Below are 22255 nucleotides of genomic sequence, written 5' to 3'. Positions count from 1 at the left end.
GACTGCCCTTAACTCAGAATACCAGAGAGAAGACTATTTGTAAACACAAAAACTGTATGAAATAATAGAGAATGCATAAATGCAAAAGTTATAAGATGGTTCAAATTAAGTTATGTTGCCTACAATCGCATTTGACAATGAAGTGACATGGCAATTTACAGAACATACATGGTCTGTGAGACTTAACTGTTTCCAAATTTTCTTTGTTGTCTAAAAAAGCATTAGACGCTAACAGGCAAGAATATACATGTGCAGCATAACTGAACTGATCTGACAGCAGTTCCGTCAGCTGGTGGTAATGTGAGAAGTGACACCAGTCAGCACATCGATAGCTGCTATGATGGCCACAATATCAGAGCAGTGAGTGCACCACGCCAGGCGACCTCTGCCTTTTCCTGCCCGCAGCACCTCGTTCACCCACAGTCCGTCCGCTCCACTAGCATTCATACTCAAAAAGCCACACCAGTGCGCGGCGCACTCGAGCGAGTACGAGTGGCAAACATCTGGTTCCTACATGAGAAATCATCCCTGCTATAAGACCTGCCCCATGCAACCACCCACTACACTACCACTTACTCCAGGGCCACTACTACTAAATCCTACAATATCAATGGCAGGGCAAACTGCAAAATCTTGCATTCTGCTTTTATCAATAAACTTGTGCACTGCACAGGCCAGCATTTTATACAGGCATGGGTGACACTAAACTGGTGAAGTGCATAAATGCACATAGAAAATCTGTTTGCCTTTGGGATGTACAGCAACCAGTTGTAGAATATGCTCCACAGTGTGATTCATAGGACCTTGTTCTTGCTACAAAATGAAAAACAAAACAAAAAGGGAACTAAAATGTACATTAACATCATATAAATGAGGGGAGAAAACATTACTTGGTAATGATTAGTAAAACAGAAGAGCACAACTGAGAAATAGTGGAATGACACAGAAAATATTCTTAACATGAGACAGACATTGAGTGCTTCATACTATAAATGGTGCAATAGAAAATTGAGAGGAAGAATAAAATTTTCATGCACTTGTTAATACTTCAATTGTAGCACTTACATCAACAGATCTATCTCCAGCATAATAACATATATCATCAACTAGTGTCAGCAAGTTGGCAAGAGCAGTAGGAACATTAGGTGGTAAAGTCATTATTCCAACTGCTTGAGGCCACTTCTCTAAATATGGAGCAATCATCCGTAGGCGATATTCCACGGCGTCATTTACAAATACTGACGTAGGCTTCTTCCTGCAATATACAGTTGAGATAGCTGATTCCCTTGATCTCTGTGAAACAAGAAGGCAAAGAAACTGTACGTAGAGTGGGGAAAAGGAAAAACAAAAGTGATATATAGATGTTGATGAAGCCTTAGGAAGTAAATAAAATGGCACCTAGCCTTACCTGGCTAGATCTTCTGTTGTTGACTGGACCTCATTCTCAAGGTGCTGCGCAAGTTTCCGATTGCAGGAGGCATAAAAATGCTCCACCAAGTGAGCACCACCACGAGGGAAGAGGCCATGGGCAACACCTGGATAGCCGACAGACTCTGCTCCTGCATGTGACAAATTCCAACTGGTATAGTGTGAGCACGTAAATGGGGGAGGGTTTTAGCAAAAATTTATTTTGACTTTGCACTTAAACATCTTAAGTAAAGACCAGCTTTACATGTCCTTTGTTTGTGTACTGAATTTAATTACTTAATCTATTGCTAAATACACAACTGCCAGTGAATTCTTAAACAGACATCTAAAATGAAGGATGCAGTTCCAGTTGCGCATCCATGGTGTGCACATCATAGTGCAGAGTGCTCACTACAGGAAGAGGCTGAGAAGAATAACTTTCTAGTGTTCCGCGCACGCCAGCAAGATTGTCGCATTGCTGTTCTAACAGCGAGTGAGCGAAAAGAAGAAGACTGAAAGAAGAGAGCGATCGGCCTCGGTGGCTCTGCCTGCTGGATGTTTCGAGACTAAAAGTTCAAAGGTATGGCGAGGCGGGCTGATGGGACGATAAGACGTAATACCCCAACTGAAAAGCCAGGCAGCCCCAACAGCCAATGCCTGGAAGCCCCAACAGCCAATGCCTGGCGATGGACACCTCACACAGCAGTACCGAAGAGGACACACTACAAGATGGGACTGTTGGGAACAACAGAAACTGCTGCTACCTCAAAGCACTGACTCCCCCAGTTTACATCTGTTACCAGGATGACGACTGGCCAGAGTTCGTCACCCAGCTCGAGAAAGTCGTGGCAGTGGAAATGAAGAGCCCGGAACGACAACTCGCTGCTCATGATACAAGCAAAGCACTAGAGTGCTGCAATGAAACTAGTGACCTACTCATGTCGCACACTGTCGCAGCACCGACAAAAGCTGTGGAACCACAGAGAGAGCAGAAGAGGAGAATAGTCAGGGCACTCATGAAAGGATTGTGCCTGCAGGGTTTGAGAAGGTGGCTGTAAAGCTGCACAAATGGACAAATGGGGAGAGACCACCGCTCTTCATTCTGGCTGTAGAAAAAGCTGAGGGTGAAAGGAAGCAGCCAGCAGAGGATGTCTACAAGCTGCAGAAGCTCACAAGATTTCCAGTAAAGGCGACGCCTCTCCCAGTGGAGCTCGACAGGAAACCACAGAGCTTCAGGTGTCAGCTAGAGGGGCATGCGGCAAATTGTAGCTGCAACGAGCTGGCACATGTCAAGTATGCTGGAAACACGCCAGTCAGACTTGCCCACGGAAGAGAGAAGATCCACAAACGTGCGCCCACTGTGGAGGGCCACGTGTTGCAAGTTGACACAGATGTGGAGACTTCGCTGTCCACAAAAGCAACAGCAACACATCCAAGAAGACATCCCGTGGGACCTCAACAGCCGCCCAAACTGAGAAGAGATGAACTGGGAGACAAAGGCAGAGAAGAAACACAACTTCGCCCTCTGAGGAGATGAGAGGTGAGGAGGCAGCGGCATCTCTTCATGTGCAGATGGCTTTCCCCACCACCAGTGAGAGTGGACGTGGAAGGGGAGACCGGGCACACACAGAATAGTGACGCCAATCAGTGCCGATGTGCCGAGCAGCAAAAGTTCTCGCTGTGATAGATGACACAACCGAACTAGGTGATGAAGACACCTGATGCCCCAACATCGATGCTGCCCTGCAGGAAGCTGAGAGCCATTTCAGAATGGCAATCCAAATGAAAATGGAGGCTGCTTGTCTCCTATTGAGGGAGGCTCACCACCACCGGCCACAAGAGCAACTGAGAGCTGTGCAGACGAGAGTTATCTCTATGTCACTCCATCCTTCCAGACAGAGGACAGCTGTCTACAATGGCAAGAGACACAGACACTGCAAATGGAGGACCACAGAGACCGCCCAGAGCAGCCTAAGAAGAAGAAAATGATAGCTAACCAAGCTACTCAGATGAAGGAGGCTAGCAGAGCAGACAACGCCTGACTACCATGACAGAAGACGAGAAACAAAATAGCACAGACACTAGGAACTTGTGACTCGAGCAGAGGCCTCCCATACCACAGCTACAAGCAGAGAGGCTGAGATGGTACTAAGAAGAAAGAAGAAAACACGGAGACCACACTGACTTTGAGGACATTCAATATTGGAAAGACCCAGACTTCAGTCCGTCATCGGAAATTGAAGACTGACAAAGGCTGACAGGCCACAGAAAGTGACAACACCAGCAACTATGGGTGGATATTGCAGGTTTTCCTTAGGCCATAAGATGAATACCAGAGCTGTCTCCATAACCTCCTGCAAATAAATTCCGAATCGGGAGACAAGCCCATCCCCTTATCCCCAGACCAATAAATAAACAGTGAGCCAACAGAACAACCAATAAACACAATGGCTGAAAAATGCAGCCAAAAGGCACTCGAGCAGCCTGGCCCCCCTCCTTCTGAGATGGGAAAGAAGGAGCAAAAGAAAAGAGGAACCAAAAGTTCTTCTCTACTGTCAACAAACAAGAAATAATTTTTAATTTTTCTGGAGTGGTGGTAAGATGGGTATGCAGCAGGTTTCTGTTCATGTTCAGATCTTGAGGAAATATCAGTTCAGTAACTCTTGCTCTTTGCATCACACTTGACTCCAAAATAAAGTCAGCATTTCACCTTAACAATCACAATTACAATCATTAATGTCCTAATATCTAGAGGTACTTCATGACTTAGAAAGACAGCATCAATTGTAAAAACATGAGCAGTGAAAGTAATTATGGGGTGTTCACTAGCTGTCGCTATTGCATGAACATTCAAGGAATTCTGACTGTACCTTCCATTAGTTACATCTGCTAAATATTCATGTGCTACCCAAGTAATGCACAAACTAATCCAAGTAACACAAATAAGACTTTATTTATAAACCTTTGAACAATAACAGAAATAAGCCTCCTGTGACTTTGTATGTAACAAGACAAAAGAATCACACAGAAGATGCAACATAAACGATACACAGAACAACTGATGTTGTTCTGCCTCTAGTGGCTGGCTCTGACTGACACAGTTGGCAGTTGATTTAATCACGCGCGCGCGCGCGCGCGCACACACACACACACACACACACGCACACACACACGCACACACACACGCACCCACACACGCACGCACACACGCACGCACACACACACACACTAGAAGCAGGATACAGCACACAACATGAGTGATGTAGAAGTACATATTCTTGGAGTAGTGAAGCAACTTAAATCACTTAATAAAAGCAAGTCTTCTGGTCCAGACAGTATGCCTTTCAGAGTACGCTGATGGAATATCTCCATAGCTAACGGTCATACACAACTGTTCGATCGACGTCACAAAAATATTCAAGAAAGGTAGTAGAAGTAATCCACTAAATTACATATCATTAATGCCGATATGCAACAGGATTTTGGAACATATATTGTGTTCGAACATTATGAATTACCTCGAAGAAAACGCTCTATTGACACACAGTCAACACAGATTTAGAAAACATAATTCTTGTGAAACACAACTAGCTCTTTACTCACACAAAGTGTTGAGTGCTATTGACAAGGGATTTCAAACTGATTCTGTATTTCTGGACTTCTGGAAGGCTTTTGACAAAGTGCCACACAGGCAGCTTGTGGGGAAATTGGGTGCTTATGGAATGTAACTGGATTTGTGAGTTCCTGTCAGAGACGTCACAGTTTGTAGTAATTGACAGAAAGTCATCGATTGAAACAGAAGTGATTTCTGGCATTCCCCAAGGTAGTGTTATAGGCCCTTTGCTGTTCTTTATCTATATAAATGATTTGGGAGACAATCTGAGCAATCATCTTAGATTGTTTGCAGATGACGCTAACATCTATCGACAAGTAAGGGCACCCGAAGATCACAACAAATTGAAAAACGATTTAGAAAAGATATGTGTATGGTGCAAAAGTTGGCAGTTGATGAAAAGTGTGAGGTCATCCACATGAGTGCTAAAAGGAATTCGTTAAACTTCAGTTACACAATAAATCAGTCAAATCTAAGGGTCGTAAATTCAATTAAATACCTAGGAACTGCAATTACTAACAACTTAAATTGGAAGGAACACACAGACAATGTTGTGGGGGAGGCTAAACAAAGACTGCATTTTATTGGCAGGACACTTAGAAAATGTGAAAGATCTACTATAGAGACTGCCTACACTACAATTGTCTGTCCTTTTTTAGAAAACTGCTGTACAGTGTGGGATCATTGCCAGATAGGATTGACGGAGTACATCAAAAAAGTTTGAAGAAGGGCAGCATGTTTTGTATTATAGCGAAATAGGGGACAGAGTGTAACTGAAATGAGACAGGATTTGGGATGGACACCATTAACGTATCATAAGAGGCATACATCACTAGGGGGCAAGACAGATACTGCCTACAGGAAAATTAAAGAAACCTTTGGAGGAAAGATAACCACTTATATGAATATCAACAGCTCAGATGAAAAACCAGTTCTAAGTAAAGAAGAGAAAATAGAAAGGTGGAAGGAGTATATAGATGGTCTATACAAGGGCTATGTGCTTGAGGGCGACATTATGGAAATGAAAGAGGACGTAGATGAAGGTGAAATCGGAGATATGATACTGAGTGAAAACTTTGACAGAGCTCCGAAAGACCTAAGTCAAAACAAGGCCCCGGGAGTAGAAAACATTCCATTAGAACTACTGGCAGCCTTGGGACCCTGACAAAACTGTACCATCTGGTGAGCAAGATGTATGAGACAGGTTAACTATCAGTTTAATGAGTCACGGCTGCAAAATTCTTTACAGACGAATGGAAAAACTGGTAGAAGCCAACCTCTGGAAAGATCAATTTGAATTCCGTAGAAATGTTGGAACACGTGAGGCATCACTGACCCTGCGACTTGTCTTACAAGACAGATTAAGGAAAGACAAACCTATGTCCTAGCATTTGTAGAATTAGAGATAGCTTTTGACAATGTTGACTGGAATACTCTCTTTCAAATTCTGCAGGTGGCAGGGTCAAAAACAGGGAGTGAAAGGCTATTTGCAATGTGTACAGAAACCATATGGAAGTTGTAAGAGTCGAGGGACATGAAAGGGAGTGAGACAGGGTTGTAGCCTATCGCCGAAGTTATTTGATCTGTATAATGAGCAAGCAGTAAAGGAAACAAAACAAAAATTTGGAGTAGGAATTAAAAACCATGAAGAAGAATTAAAAACTTTGAGGTTTGCCGATGACATTGTAATTCTGTCAGAGACGGCAAAGGATCTGGAAGAGCAGTTGAATGGAATGGATAGTGTCTTGAAAGGAGGATATAAGATGAGCATCAACAAGAGTAAAACGAGGATAATGGAAGGTAGTCGAATTAAGTCATGTGATGCTGAGGGAATTATATTACGAAATGAGATGCTTAAAGAAGTAGATGAGTTTTGCTATTTGGGGAGCAAAAGTAGAGAAGATATAAAATGTATATGGCAAGGAAAGCGTTTCTGAAGAGGAGAAATTTGTTACCATTGAGTATAGATTTAAGTGTCGGGAAGTCTTTTCTGAACGTATTTGCATGGAGTGTAGCCACGTATCGAAGCGAAACATGAATGATAAATAGTTTAGACAAGAAGAGAATAGAAGCTTTCGAAATGTGGTGGTACAGAAGAATGCTGAAAATTAGATGGGTAGATCACGTAACTAATGAGGTGGTACTGAATAGAACTGGGGAGAAGAGGAGTTTGTGGCACCCTGCCGCCGTTGGATATGCAGCTGCCAGCAGCAAGTCGTATACTCTTAGCTCACTTATTTGTTACATAGTTTAATTCTTAATTTATTTGCTTGTTTTTGGTACTTGCATTGTTTAATTCATAAATTTCGGGCGTATCATAGTATTTGAGGGTTGTAGCATCGCATTTTAGTACCTGTATAGGGTAAAATCGCGTAGTCTCCTTCTGCCACCGAGCAGTGTGTCAGCAGTGTGCAAGCAGCAGCATTACTGCATCTATTAGGCAATCTTGTATTTTAATAACCATTTAAATTTTGTGTCGAATTGTTTGTGCTCTCTGTAGATTAGTTCAGGCGTTCTTTGCGCAACAGTTTTTAGCATGGATAGGGACTGCAACTGCTGTGTTCGGATGCAGGCTGAGTTGGCATCCCTTCACTCCCAGCTTCAGGCAGTGTTGGCTTCGGTCACACAGCTTGAGGCTGTTGCCAATGGGCATCACTGTGGGAGTCCGGATGGGGGTTTGTCGGGGACGGCCAGCTCATCCCACGCATCCCCCGATTGGACTACAACTGTGGCTGTCCGGGATACTGGCCACATTGAGGCTGATCCCTCACCTGTGGTAGAGTGGGAGGTCGTCTCGAGGTGTGGCAAGGGGCGAAAGACTTTCCGGAGGGCTGAACAGAAGGCCTCTCCAGTTTGTCTGACGAACCGGTTTCAGGCTCTGTCTCAGGCTGATACTGATCTTCGGCCGGACGTGGCTGCTTGTCCTGTTCCAGAGGTTGCCCCTCAGTCTGCGGTCGCAGAGGGTGGGCTTACTGGTAGTTGGGAGCTCCAATGTCAGGCACGTAATGGGGCCCCTTAGGGACATGGCAGCAAGAGAGGGGAAGAAAACCAATGTGCACTCCGTGTGCATACTGGGGGGAGTCATTCCAGATGTGGAAAGGGTCCTTCCAGATGTCATGAAGGGTACAGGGTGCACCTATCTGCAGGTGGTCGCTCATGTCGGCACCAATGATGTGTGTCGCTATGGATCAGAGGAAATCCTCTCTGGCTTCCGGTGGCTATTTGATTTGGTGAAGACTGCCAGTCTCGCTAGCAGGATGAAAGCAGAGTTCACCATCTGCAGCATCGTCAACAGGACTGACTGCGGACCTTTGGTACAGAGCCGAGTGGAGGGTCTGAATCAGAGGCTGAGATGGTTCTGCGACCGTGTGGGCTGCAGATTCCTCGACTTGCGCCATAGGGTGGTGGGGTTTCAGGTTCCGCTGGATAGGTCAGGAGTCCACTACACGCAGCAAGTGGCTACACGGGTAGCAGGGGTTGTGTGGCGTGGACTGGGCGGTTTTTTAGGTTAGACGGCCTCAGGCAAGTACAGAAAGGGCAGCAGCCTCAAAAGGTGCGGGGACCAGGCAGCAATCGGTATTGTAATTGTAAACTGTCAAAGCTGCATTGGTAAAGTACCGGAACTTCAAGCGCTGATAGAAAGCACCGAAGCTGAAATCGTTATAAGTACAGAAAGCTGGCTGAAGCCAGAGATAAATTCTGCCAAAATTTTTACAAAGGCACAGACGGTGTTTAGAAAGGATAGATTGCATGCAACCGGTGGTGGTGTGTTTGTCACAGTTAGTAGTAGTTTATCCTGTAGTGAGGTAGAAGTGGATAGTTCCTGTGAATTATTATGGGTGGAGGTCACACTCAACAACCGAGCTAGTCTTAGGTGGAGATATCAATTTACCAGATATAGACTGGGACACTCAGATGTTTAGGACGGGTGGTAGGGACAGAGCATTGAGTGACATTATACTGAGTGCACTATCCGAAAATTACCTCAAGCAATTTAACAGAGAACCGACTCGTGGAGATAACATCTTGGACCTACTGATAACAAACAGACCCGAACTTTCTGACTCTGCAAGTGCAGAACAGGGAATCAGTGATCATAAGGCCATTGCAGCATCCCTGAAAATGGAAGTTAATAGGAATATAGAATTTTAGAACATGTTTTTTGCTTGCGTATCATGTCATTTTTGGGAACCCAGAATCTACTCTGTAGGAATCAACATGGATTCCGGAAACAGTGATAGTGTGAGACCCAACTCGCTTTATTTGTTCATGAGACCCAGAAAATATTAGATACAGGCTCCCAGGTAGATGCTATTTTCCTTGACTTTTGGTAGGCGTTCGATACGATTCCGCACTGTCGCCTGATAAACAAAGTAAGAGCCTATGGAACATCAGACCAGCTGTGTGCCTGGATCGAAGAGTTTTTAGCAAACAGAACACAGCCTGTTGTTATCAATGGAGAGACGTCTACAGACGTTAAGGTAACCTCTGGCGTGCCACAGGGAGTGTTATGGGACCATTGCTTTTCACAATATATATAAATGACCTAGTAGATAGTGTCGGAAGTTCCATGCGGCTTTTCGCGGATGATGCTGTAGTATACAGAGAAGTTGCAGCATTAGAAAATTGTAGCGAAATGCAGGAAGATCTGCAGCGGATAGGCACTTGGTGCAGGGAGTGGCAACTGACCCTTAACATAGATAAATGTAATGTATTGCGAATACATAGAAAGAAGGATCCTTTATTGTATGATTATATGATAGCACAACAAACTCTGGTAGCAGTTACTTCTGTAAAATATCTGGGAGTATGCGTACAGAACGATTTGAAGTGGAATGATCACATAAAATTAATTGTTGGTAAGGCGGGTACCAGGTTGAGATTCATTGGGAGAGTCCTTAGAAAATGTAGTCCATCAAGAAAGGAGGTGGCTTACAAAACACTCGTTCGACCTATACTTGAGTATCGCTCATCAGTGTGGGATCCGTACCAGGTCGGGTTGAAGGAGGAGATAGAGAAGATCCAAAGAAGAGCGGCACATTTCTTCATAGGGTTATTTGGTAACCGTGATAGCGTTATGGAAATGTTTAGCAAACTCAAGTGGCAGACTCTGCAAGAGAGGCACTCTGCATCGCGGTGTAGCTTGCTGTCCAGGCTTCGAGAGGGTTAGTTTCTGGATGAGGTATCAAACATATTGCTTCCCCCTACTTATACCTCCCGAGGAGATCACGAATGTAAAATTAGAGAGATTCAAGCACGCACGGAGGCTTTCAGACAGTCGTTCTTCCCGCAAACCATATGCGACTGGAACAGAAAAGGGAGGTAATGACAGTGGCACGTAAAGTGCCCTCCGCCACACACCGTTGGGTGGCTTGCGGAGTACAAATGTAGATGTAGACTACAAGAAGGAATTGGTTGGTAGGACATGTTCTGAGGCATCAAAGGATCATCAATTTAGTACTGGAGGGCAAAAATTGTACAGTGAGACCAAGAGATGAATACAGCAAGCAGATTCAGAAGGATGTAGGTTGCAGTAGTTATGTAGAGATGAAGAAGCTTGCACAGTATACAGTAGCATGGAGCGCTGCATCAAACCAGCCTCTGGACAGAAGATCACAACACTACTACTACTACTACTACTACTACTACATCATCACTAAAACAAAGACTTTTTCGCTGTGGAAGAATCTTCTCACATAATTCAAATCACCAACTTTCTCCCCCGAATGCGAAAATATTTTGTCGATGGCAACCTACACAGGGAGAAACAATCACCAAGATAAAATAAGGGAAATCAGAGCTTGTATGGAAAGATATAGATGTTCGTTCTTTCTGTGTGCTATACGAGATTGGAATAATAGAGAATTGTGAAGGTGCTTCAATGAACCCTCTGCCAAGCATTTACATGTGATTTGCAAAGTATCCGTGTAGATGCAGACTGAGACGTAGCACACCTCTCCCTCATGCAAAGAGGGTGCCCAGGTGATGGAGGAGATGCCAGCAGCCCAATGAGAAACACGCCCATTGGATCTGGAACAGTGGCAGCTAGTGTCAACAGTGGGGGTGGGACGATGTGCCGGTTGGTCATTGGAGCATACCATTGGAATGCGTGGGAACGTGGGCACGTCCGAGGGGTGGTAGGTTTGTGTAGTGCCCGACTACAGCACCAGCAAGGAGTGCACCGTCACTATCTCTGCGTCACTGTCAGGAGACAGGACCCAGTGTGGAGGAGATGGGGCTGGTTCCACGAGTAGCAATGGCTGAGGCAATGATGATGAAGGATCGGAACAGCAGGCTGCAAGAATGGACCAGAGGAGGGATGTGAGGTAGGCACACAATGGGACAAGGGCACTCCCACAGTAGGCGACGATGGGCTCGAGGAGGAGCACTGTGAGTCAGGCTGCAATGATGGGGGCTGCACCCACGAACTGGCAGCGAGTGGGGCCACAACAGATCACAGTGATGCAGCACCAACCTGTCAGCCATGCGGACGTCACAGGGATGGCATTTCCAGTGGTGGAGAATAACAGTGGCTGGTATCCACTTGCCCACATCAATGATCAAGGCACGAAGCAGACGGACAAACCCTACTGCAGCAGGTTAGGCGCAGGCCACAGTAGGTGGAAGAGCTCGCGTAGCTGCCAGCCGTGAAGCAACTCAGCCGGGCTCCACTCCCTCATAGGCGTGAAGCGATAGGTGCTCAGGAAATGGAGAAGGGCATCAACCAGCGAAGAATCCACAACAAACGTTTTCATTTGGGACTTAAAACCTACCCACTAGTAGTTGTGCCTTGCCATTCGATTGAAGGTCGAATGGCAGAGCCGTAACACGGCAAATGCCGTGGCGGGAACAAAACAATTGAAAGGTGTGAAAAACAAGCTGGGGCTCATTATCAGAAACTAAGGTACAAGGCAACCCCTCACGAAAAAAACTCTGAAAACCATACAAATTATGACCTCGGCTGATGCACTGGAGACTAAGGAAACTGGGAAAATGCGTCCACAACAAGAGCCAATAGGAATTAAAGAAGGGACCTGAAAAGTCTACACAAATGTGTTCCCATCACTGGCACAGAGCAGGCCAGGGGACAGACATGCCCTGGGAGCTGTCTGTTGTCAGGAACACTGCTCACAACCTGTGACTAAACAGACAATTTCACTCCCAATCTCTGGCCAAAATACGTGTCCCTTAGCTAACACTTTAGTTTGTGAAATTCCTCCATGTCCCTGCTGGAGAAGGCATAGAACCTCGTGCTGCAATGTGGAGGAAATGGCAACTCTGGGAAGGAGATCTTCCACAAACAGCAGCCCTGTTGACCAAACCGAAAAAACTGGTGAAGAAACGGATTGGTGACAACAGCAGTGCTAAGCACAAACTCGTAATTGGGAAACCCTCAACCACAGTCTGCATTTCAACATCAAGATGGAAGCAAAGCATTTCTTCCTGACCGAAGTCAGGATAAGGGCTAACAGGAAGGCAAAACAAACCTTTTGCATTTACTTATTTAGACATAGGTTGAAAATGGATTTCATAATTGTAGCAAGACAAGAACAGCGCCTTGGGTTGTACGTGATGTGCTGCCTTGTCAGGAAGGAAGCATGAGGGTTAAACAAGAAAACCCACAGTGTATGGTCAGTAATAAGGTGAAACTTGGAGTCATACAAGAAAACATGAAATTTCTGGAGAGCACAGGCAACAACATGAGACTCTTGTTCCACCTGGCAGTAACATTGCTTGGCCGGAGTGAGATACTTAGAGATGAAAGCAACAGGTCGTTCAGAGCTGTTGGCATATCAGTGAAGTACGACTGCACCGAGGCTGTACTGTAAGGTGTCAGTCACAAAACTATGTGCTCGCCTAGAAAGAAAGTACCTGAACAAGGGGCAGAGTAGTTTGGATTCCAACATTCGAAAAGCATGTTCTCAATCCAGGCTCCAGCATAAAGGCTTGCAACAAAGGGCTAATGTGGCAGTAATTTATGGCAGGAGGCTTCTTCCCTAGGGGAGCCCAAAGCTCTTCACGGACGAGCAGCGAGGCACAGACATAACAGTGGAGATGTGATCTGCTGGCAGAGGGCGAACACCATCCTGTGAGACCTCGAATCCCAAATAAACACCAGCAGAACGTTGGGGGGGGGTGGGGGGGGGGGGTGGGGGGGGGGGGGGAGCAGATATCGTGAGCCTGCTGACTGTGCAAGACAGAAAACAAAGTGTGCAAATTTTTCAAGTGACTGGCTGTGGAGGAGCATGCGACAACAATATCGTCCAGATAATTAAAGCAAACCATAACTGGCATAGTCAATTGCTCTAAAAATCCTTGGAAAATAGCAGGGGCGCGAGCCACTCCAAAAAGAATGCACAAATATTGATAGGGACCAAAATGAGTGTCCAATATCAGAACTCGCTGAGAGTCTTTGACCACAGGAGTCTGTAAATACGCTTCAGACAAATCAATTTTAGGAAAGTACTGGCCACCTGATTTTTTCCCCAACAGTTCTTCCTGGAGTGGGAGAGGATACACATCTACAATTGACTGCGAACTGACAGTAATACCGAAGTCACCACAGAGGCGAAGTTTCCCCGACAGCTTCCGAACTACAACCAGTGGAGACGACCATTTCCTAGCCATAACAGGTTGCACCACCGCCAGAGATTGAATTCTGTCCAAGTCTGCTTTCACTTCATCTTTCTGAGGGGCAGGAATAGGATGTGTACAATTAGAAAAGAGGCCGAGAGGTGGATTTGAAAAAAATGTAAACAAGAAAAATCATAGCACATGCTATACCTTCCGAAAACAAGTCCAAATACTACTCACACAGTCTTCTCAATTCGGAATACAGTACCTGGCTGAACACAAGGTGAACTGCATCAGTCACAGAAAATACAAATGCCTGAAATACATCCATCCCGGCCAGGTTCTTGAGACTGGCATAAGCAACCACCAAAAATGTAATGGAACAAATGACTGATTTGTAAGAGGCAGATGCTGTAAAGTGTCCCAGCAGGGCAATGTTCTGTTTATTATCACTGACCAGCTTCCTGTATGACCAGTGTCAACAGCAGTGAGCCTAAACTTATATATGTTCGAGAATTCAATATTGTCACTGCAGCACCTGTATCGACCTATAGCCAGAGCACTTGGTGAGAAACACTTAATGCGATGAACAACTTGGGAGAAGTCACAAGCATTGGAGTCACACAGTTTACATCCGTGTCCATATCCTGAGCAATATTTGGTGAATGACACTTTGTGGTAACGTGGCCTTTCTTCTGGCAAGCGTTACAAGCAGCCCAGTGCTTTGGGCGCTTCAAACGTCTGTGATGGCAAAACAGAAAGGACAAGACAAAACACAGAACGCTGATGCTGTGACGGTCAATGCTGCTTGGGCCAGCCTGGGTCTGCTCAGTACTAGGACCTCACGTTTGTCACCACCACTGCTTCCTCACGCAAGCTATCTGTCCTACTAGGCACATCTTTTGACATTACTGCCACATCGCCCCATGCTTCAATTTGTCATCTGCTGCCTGAGAAACTTCAGAAGATTGTGCTATTTGCAAAACTTCTGAAAACGGAGGGTTTTCACACAGTAAAGCCCTCTGGCGCAGTTCCTTGTCCGCAGCTAAAAAGATAATTGCATTGTGTACCACAGACAATGTACAAGAGTAAACTAGGCACAGGTACAAATTGACACTTATGGCTAATGCAGTGAAGTTCAGCTGCCCAGGCCCTGTTTGACTGGTTTGGTTTCGTTTGGCTCCGGTATAATTCACTCGTGCCACTACGACAAGCATTCTTTCGTGATGGTGGTCCGACAATAAATTGCACATGTGATCAAAAGTAAGAGCCACCAGTTCTTGTAAAAGGGCAAACTGACACAGTAATTCATACATTTTAGACAGACTGCAGGAGAGGAATTAGGCTTTGCACAAACTCGAGTCTGTCACACCGAAAGCCAGAAAATGCTGTCTGAGTCTTGTTTTGTAAGCTTCCCAATGCTCGGCTGAATCATCAGACAGAGGAAAAGGAAGTGGATAGATCGGTGGAACGGTGCCCCATCTGCTAATGGAACCTGAGGAAGTGGTCACTGCTGAAGTAAGCTCTGCGATCAGGGCCGATGGCACAGTGTCCGTAATGACTAAATCTTACGAAACGGGCACGACTCAACAGTAGACGATGCAGCGGAGACCGTGCCTGTGTGTACACTTCCTGCAGGTGGCCTCTAGTGGCCAGCTCGCACTGATGAAGCTGGCGGTCGATTTACACGCACACGCACAGTAACATTAAACTCGGCACACTCACAACCACACACACTAGTAGCAGGGTATGACCAAAAATCCAGCGCAATTGTAAAATAACAGCAATGTCCGTAGCTACAACACTAAAAGAAGAAAGTTATTTCTGTCACTTATCACTAAGGCTCAGATCAGCATACAACAAGAGGCTATAAAAATCTAGCTGTCAAAATGAAATGATCGTACAGCATTATTGGCCAGGAGACGCCACTTGGGGTTGTTTGGCTGTCTAATCCATTTAATGACACGTCGGCAATTTGCATGTCGACGGTGATGAAATGATGACGAGTACGACATGACACCCAGTCTCCGAATAGACAAAATCTCCAACTACTGGGATGGGTAGCGCGCGGTACAAAGAGGTGTGGTGTGAGGAGGGGGAAGGGGAGCAGGGTGGTGGAGGGGGAGCAGGGTGGGAGAGGGGGGCAGGGTGGGGGAGAGGGGGCAGAGAGGGGGAGCAGGGAGGGGGTGGGAGAAGATTCCAGTGCCGCCTTAGGTACACATCAGCAGGCTGTGCTCGAGGGGGACAGAGGACTACGCAGAACTACACAGGTGTGCTGGAGGGACAGAAAGTGAGTGAGAGACTGAATTGGGATCAGGCAGGGGGTACAGAGCCAGATGAAGGCCAGAGGGGTAGTGGTACAAAGCATCTGCTGGAAGGAGAGTTCCCACATATACAACTCAGGAAAGGCAGTATTCAGTTTATAGCAACAACAAGAGCTGCAGGCACATTTTAGCGACGGGTGGTATTGCGGCACGATATCAATGTTGTCCTTGTCCTATGAGTATGAATGTCTTATTTCTAGTCGTTCAAGGTGTTCTGTTTTTTCTGAACATGAGTGTAGCTATGTACATGAATAAGTCGTAACTACATAATCTTAAACAGTAGTGTCAGATCACACAAACTATATGAAAATGGAAATATCTGTAATGGAAATAAACCTTTATTAATTACTAATAACCTTTATCATTGAAACTATAATGAGTTACAGACAATCCTACAATAATCAGACTAAGTGGGCTTCCATTTACTCTTTTACAGTACAGGAGCACTATTTTTGAAGTCCCTGTTTTACTCTATCTCTAAATCCATCCTAAGTTGCCTGCTTGTACCTTGTCATTAAGTACTCCTGTACATCTCACATTGTCACAAGCCTTATATTAACCCTGATCCATCCTAAGGACAATATAAAGAAAAGGATAGATTGCTACAAACCATATAGTGAAGACATTGAGTCACAGAGAGGCACAACGAAAAGACTGCTAAACAGGTAAGCTTTCAGCTCAAAGGTAGACAACACACACTCATTCATGTAAACACGGCTCTCACACACATGACCATGTCTCTGGCTGCCAAGGATAGACTGTGAGCAACTGTGTGTTATGGAAGAAGCAATCTGTGTGGTGGGGGTTCGGAGACACTGTGGTGGGGACGGGGAAGGATAGCAGGGTAGGGTTGGGAGTCGGTAAAGTACTGCTTGTGGGAGCATACAGGGACGACGTGGGAAGAGGCGTAGTCATGAAGTTTGACTGTGGGCCGGAGAGGGAGCAGAAATGAGAGAAGTAAAAAGACTGTGGGTGAGTTGGTGGACCAGAAGGCTTCATAGTGCCAGAGTGGGAACAGGGAAGGAGATAGGCACATGAAGCACAGTGACTAACAAAGGTTGAGGCCAGGAGGATTATGGGAACATAGGATATACTGCAAGGAGAGTTCCAACCTACACCTACATTACATTAACATCTACATCCACACTCTGCAAACCACCATGAGCTGCATGGCCCAGGGTATATCCCATTGCACCACTTATTAGGGTTTCTTCTCATTCCATTTACATATGGAGCACAGGAACAATGATTGATTGAATGCTTCTGTGCATGCAGTAATTATTCTAATCTTATCCTCACTACCTCATGTGAGTGATACATAGGAGGTTATAGTATTTTCTTAGAGTAACCATTTAAAGCTGGTCTTTGAAACTTTGTTAACAGACTTTCTCTGGATAGTTTACATCTATCTTCAAGAGTCTGTCAGTTCAGTTCCTTCAGTTTCCATGTGACACTCTCCCACAGATCAAACAAACTGTGACCATGTGTGCTGCCCTTCTCTGTATATGTTCAATATCCGCTGTTAGTCCCATTTGATACAGATCCCACACTCTTCAGCAATATTCTAGAGCCAGTTGCACAAGTGATCTGTAAGCAATCTCCTTTGTAGACTGATTGCATTTCCGCAGTATTCTACTAATAAACCAAAGTCTACCACCTGCTTTACCTACAACTGATCCTATGTGATCATTGCATTTCATATCCTCACAATGTGTTACACTCAGGTACTTGCACGAGTTAGCCGATTCCAACAGTGACTCACATATACTCCAGCCATATGATGCTATGTTTTTTTCATTTTATGTAGTTTGTAATTCAGAAAAGAAGGATCCAGATGGCACAGGCAACTGAGTGGTCCACTTGTTTCTTGGGCACAGTTTGTTGTTGGCCATTCATGCAGAGAAACAGCTTGTTGGTTTTCATGCCCATGTAGAATGCAGCACAGTGGTTGCAGCTTAGCTTGTAGATCACATGACTGGCCTCACAGGTAGCCCTGCCTTTGATGGTATAGGTGATGCTTTCGACTGGACTGGAGCAGGTGGTGGTGGGAGGACGTATGGGAAAGGTCTTCCATCTAGGTCTATTACAGAGATATGAGTCACGAGGCAAGGGGTTGGAAGCAGGGGTGAAGCAGGGATGGATGAGGGTACTGTGTAGGTTTTGTGGATGGCAAAATACCACTGTGTGAAAGGTGAGAAGGATAGTGGGTAGAATATACCTCATTTCTGGGCAAAACGAGAGGTAGTCAAAACCTGGCAGATAACATGATTCAGTTCTGCAGTCTTGGGTGGTCCTGAGCCCTGAGGGGAATGCTCCTTTGTGACTGGATGGTGGGACTTTGAGCAGTGGAGGATGATCGGAGAATAAGGCATGTGAGATCTGTTTCTGTACAAGATTGGGAAGGTAATTTCACTCTGTGAAGGCTTCAGTGAGACCCTCGGTATATTTTGAGAGGGACTGCTTGTCACTACAGATGCGGCAGCAGCAGGTTGGTAGGCTGTATGGAAGGGATTTCTTAGTATGAAATTGGTGGCAACTGTCAAAATGTAGGTATTGCTGGACATTGGTAAATTTGATTTGGACAGAGGTACTGATGTAGCCATATCTGAGGTGGAGGTCAACATCAAGCAAGGTGGTTTGTTGGATTGAGGAGGACCAGGTGAAGCAAATGCGCAAGAAGGTGTTGAGGTTCTAGAGAAAAGCAGATAGGGTGTCCTCACCCTTGATCCAGATCATGAAGATGCCACCAATGAATCTGAACCAGGTGGATGTTTTGGGATTCTGGGTGGCTAGGAAGGAATCCTCCAGATGGTTCATGAATACAATGGCATAGGTGTTGCCATGTAAGTGCCCATTGCGGTACCATGGATTTGTTTGTATGTAATGTCTTCAAAGGTGAAGTAATTTGCGTGAGGGTATTGTTTGTCATGGAGACCATGAAGGAGATTGTGGGCCTGGAACCAGACAGGCATTGAGAAAGGTAGTGTTCAATAGCGGCAACGTTAAGGGCATTAGGGATGTTAGTGTAAAGGAAGTGGCATCAATAGCGATGAACAGGGCACCCTGTGGTAAGGGACAGGAACTGTTGAGAGTCAGTGGAGGAAATGGTTGATGCCTTTTATATAGGAGGATAAGTTATGCATAACAGGTTGAAACTGTTGGAGTAAGAAAGCAGAGATTATCTCAGTGGGGCGACAGTAACTGTCACAGTGGGGCATCCTTGGTGATTGGATTTATGGACTTCATGAAGCATGTAGGACTGCGAGGATTGGTAAGGTGAGGGGAGATAGAATCAGGGGAGAGGCTCTGAAATGAACCTACAGATTTGTGGAGAGACTGGAAATCCTGATTTCTGGAATGGAGTCACTGTGGCAGGGTTTGTAGAGGGGCAAATCTGACAGCTGGCAGAGTCCTTCCATCAGGTAATCCTTGCGGTTCAAAAACCACAGTGGTCGAAGTCAGGTTTTAAGTTGTGGATTGCAGTTCTGTCTGCAGATGTAAGGTTAGCTTGCATGTTGAAGGGTTTGGGGGATGACAATGAGAAAAGGTACAAGGTTAAGAAATTCTGGAAAGTTAACATGGGGTGACTGAGTGCAATGGAGGTGGATCACAACTGGATGGAGGAGTGAACTATGTTAGGCAGGATTCAACATTGGTTTTGAGTTCAGTATGATTGGTAGGGTTGGTGGTGAAAAAGTGTTCCCACTGTAGGGACCGAGAGAAGGATGGAAAGTCTTTAACGAGGCCAGCATAATCAAATTTGGGAATGGGGCAAAACGTAAGGCCTTCAGAAAGGAGTGATACTTCTTTGGGACTAAGGCTTTCAGAGAAAAGGTTCAAGACTGTGTTTTGAGTCTATTTAGGTTCAGGAGTCTGTATGATGGTGGGAGGAAATTTTTGAGGGTGTGGTAAATGTAGTAGGTCTGTGAGGCAGGGTTTGTGAGCTATGAGGGTAGGTCAAGGAGGTTAGGAGACTGTTATCCAGGTGGTGAATAGTTGTAGTCCAAGGTGGGAGTAGGAGATGAACAGGTTGGAGAGTTTTTTGGGGTGTCACTGTATATGCTGTGCTAGTTCCTGGAGGACAAGAGTTTCAATGTGAGAGATGGGATACAGGAAACCAGGATTGCAAAGCAGGTGATAATTTTAGGGATGAAGAGGAGGTATTGCAAGGAGGCTTGGGCCTGATGTTTATGGTTTTGCAGAATCAGGTTGGTGAAAGGTATGGAGTAGATGAGTCTGAACACATGGAGGACATTGTGGAAGGAGGGTTGCAGCCAGAGAGGGATAATTTCATGGTAAGGCCATTATGGAGATTCCATGAGTCAGACAACAACACTGAAAGAGTATGCGGGACTGGTTTCTGGCTGTGGGTAAGAAACTTTTCTAAACTGTCACAGATGGCAGGAGCAAGGATCCATGGTGAAGGATAAGAAACTGTAAAAATATGTAAATAATATAGAAATAGATGTGAAAAAATTAGCAAAAATATGCAAAAATACATCGGAAAAGGACAGAATGGATGAAGCATGGGAAAGAAGATGAAATCTGAGGGAGTAGGGCCAATAGTGAAAGGTGAAAATGAACTGAAATTTACATGAAAGCACAGTGAGATCAAAGGATAAAAAAAGAAAGGAAAATAAAAAGACTATAATGTGGTTTCCACATTGGTGGTATATGAGGAAGGGAGACAGTAGATGTGACTAAATTTGGTGAAGTTAGTATATGCGTACTGGAATCAGAGAGGAGAAAGAGTGGGGGTGGGGAGCGGGTTGGTGGGATAGCGTACAAGTCTGTGTGAAAAAGGAAGATACAGAGTTACACCAGAGTTACACAAGAGGAGTGATCAGTTTGAAGATCTAGGATTGATGACATTGGTTGGAGTAATGTGGGACACAAGATGCTGCACCAACAACCAGTGTAGTCACATAGCCATGTGTTGTCTGTGGGTGGGACAGTTGATAATATGTGGCTTGTAAGTCAGAATGTGCGGTGCGGTTTGGAAGGCGACATGTACAACACAGGAGGAAAAAATGTCAAACCTACCAACCACCAGCAATACCTACACTTTGACAGCTGACACCCATTCCATACCAAGAAGTCCCTTCCATGCGGCCCAGTCTCCCACGACCATTGCATCTGTAGTGACAAGCAGTACTTCCCAAAATATACCAAGTGTCTCACTGAGGCCCTCACAGACCAAAATTACTCTCCCAACATTGTATAAAATGTACATTATCTCTCCAGTCACCAGCTGCCCCCCAAAGTCCCACCGTTCAGCCACAAAGAAGCATTCACCTCTGAACTCAGTACCATCCAGGACCAGAGCAACTGAACCACATTCCCTGCCAGAGTTTTGACTATGTCTCATATGCCCTATAATGAGGAATGTCCTACCCACTATCCTTCTACTCATCCCACACTGGTACCCTGCCACTCACTAAACCTACACAATATCCTCGTCTGTCCCTACTCCACCCCTGTCCCCAACCTCTTGCCTCATGGCTCATATTCCCGTAAAATGCAAATGAAATGATCTTATGCACTCCTGGGGAAATTTGGATCCTGAGTGGCAAAGTCTTTCTTATTTCAACTGAAACCACATTGGATGACTTGGGTGTCGATGATGATGATGAAATTATGATGAGAACAACACAACACCCAGTCCCCAAGTGGAGAAACTCTCCATCTTGGCCAAGAATCGAACCCGGGTCCGCTGCATGGCAGTCAGATGCACTAACAACAGAGCTGAAGGGGTGGACTATATCCCTGTAATAGATGTGGATGCAAGACCTGTCTCGTACATCCCTTCACCACCACCTACTCCAGTCCAGTTACTAGAATCACCTATCCCATCAAAGACGGGGCTATCTGTGAAACCAGTGATGTTATCTACAAACTAAGCTGTAGTCATTGTGGTGTGTTCTACATGGGCATGACAAACAATAAGCTGTCTTTCTACATGAATGGCCACTGAAAACTGTGGTCAAGAAACAGCTGGACCACCCAGTTCAATGGCTACTTCACAGCCTGCATTATCCTGATCCTTCCTACCAATACTAGCTTTTCTGAACAGTGAAGGTCAGAATTGTCCCTACAATATACCCTAAGTTCCCGTAACACCCCTGGCCTCATCCTTCTTAGTCACTGTCCTTCACTCACCTATCCCATTTCCTGTTCCCACTCCAGAATCCCGTTTCCTGTTCCCATTCCAGAACTACACAGCCTTATATTCCACCAACAAACCCACCGTCTTGTTACTTCTCTCTCCCCCCCCCCCCCCCCCCCCCTCGCCACATAACCTCCAATCTGCACCTAACCACATTACCCTCTCCACACA

The 22255-nt window shown here is 45.4% G+C and overlaps 1 protein-coding gene across 2 annotated transcripts in view; it reads right to left on the bottom strand.

Moving 5' to 3' along the window:
- Positions 1-22255, bottom strand: part of LOC124789772 (ubiquinone biosynthesis protein COQ9, mitochondrial) — a 191391-nt gene that overhangs the window by 68297 nt on the left and 100839 nt on the right. For both annotated transcript variants that reach the window (XM_047257236.1, XM_047257238.1), the window contains exons 3-4: positions 1409-1559; positions 1066-1255 (exon numbers count right to left, since the gene is read on the bottom strand). In XM_047257236.1, the coding sequence (XP_047113192.1) occupies positions 1066-1255; positions 1409-1559 (341 nt within the window). The remainder of the gene's footprint in view (positions 1-1065; positions 1256-1408; positions 1560-22255) is intronic.

The sequence above is a fragment of the Schistocerca piceifrons genome, chromosome 3 (assembly GCF_021461385.2).
Source record: "Schistocerca piceifrons isolate TAMUIC-IGC-003096 chromosome 3, iqSchPice1.1, whole genome shotgun sequence".
Lineage (NCBI taxonomy): Eukaryota > Metazoa > Arthropoda > Insecta > Orthoptera > Acrididae > Schistocerca > Schistocerca piceifrons.
Note: the sequence above shows the minus strand (reverse complement) of the source record. Positions and strands in the feature narration are given on the sequence as shown.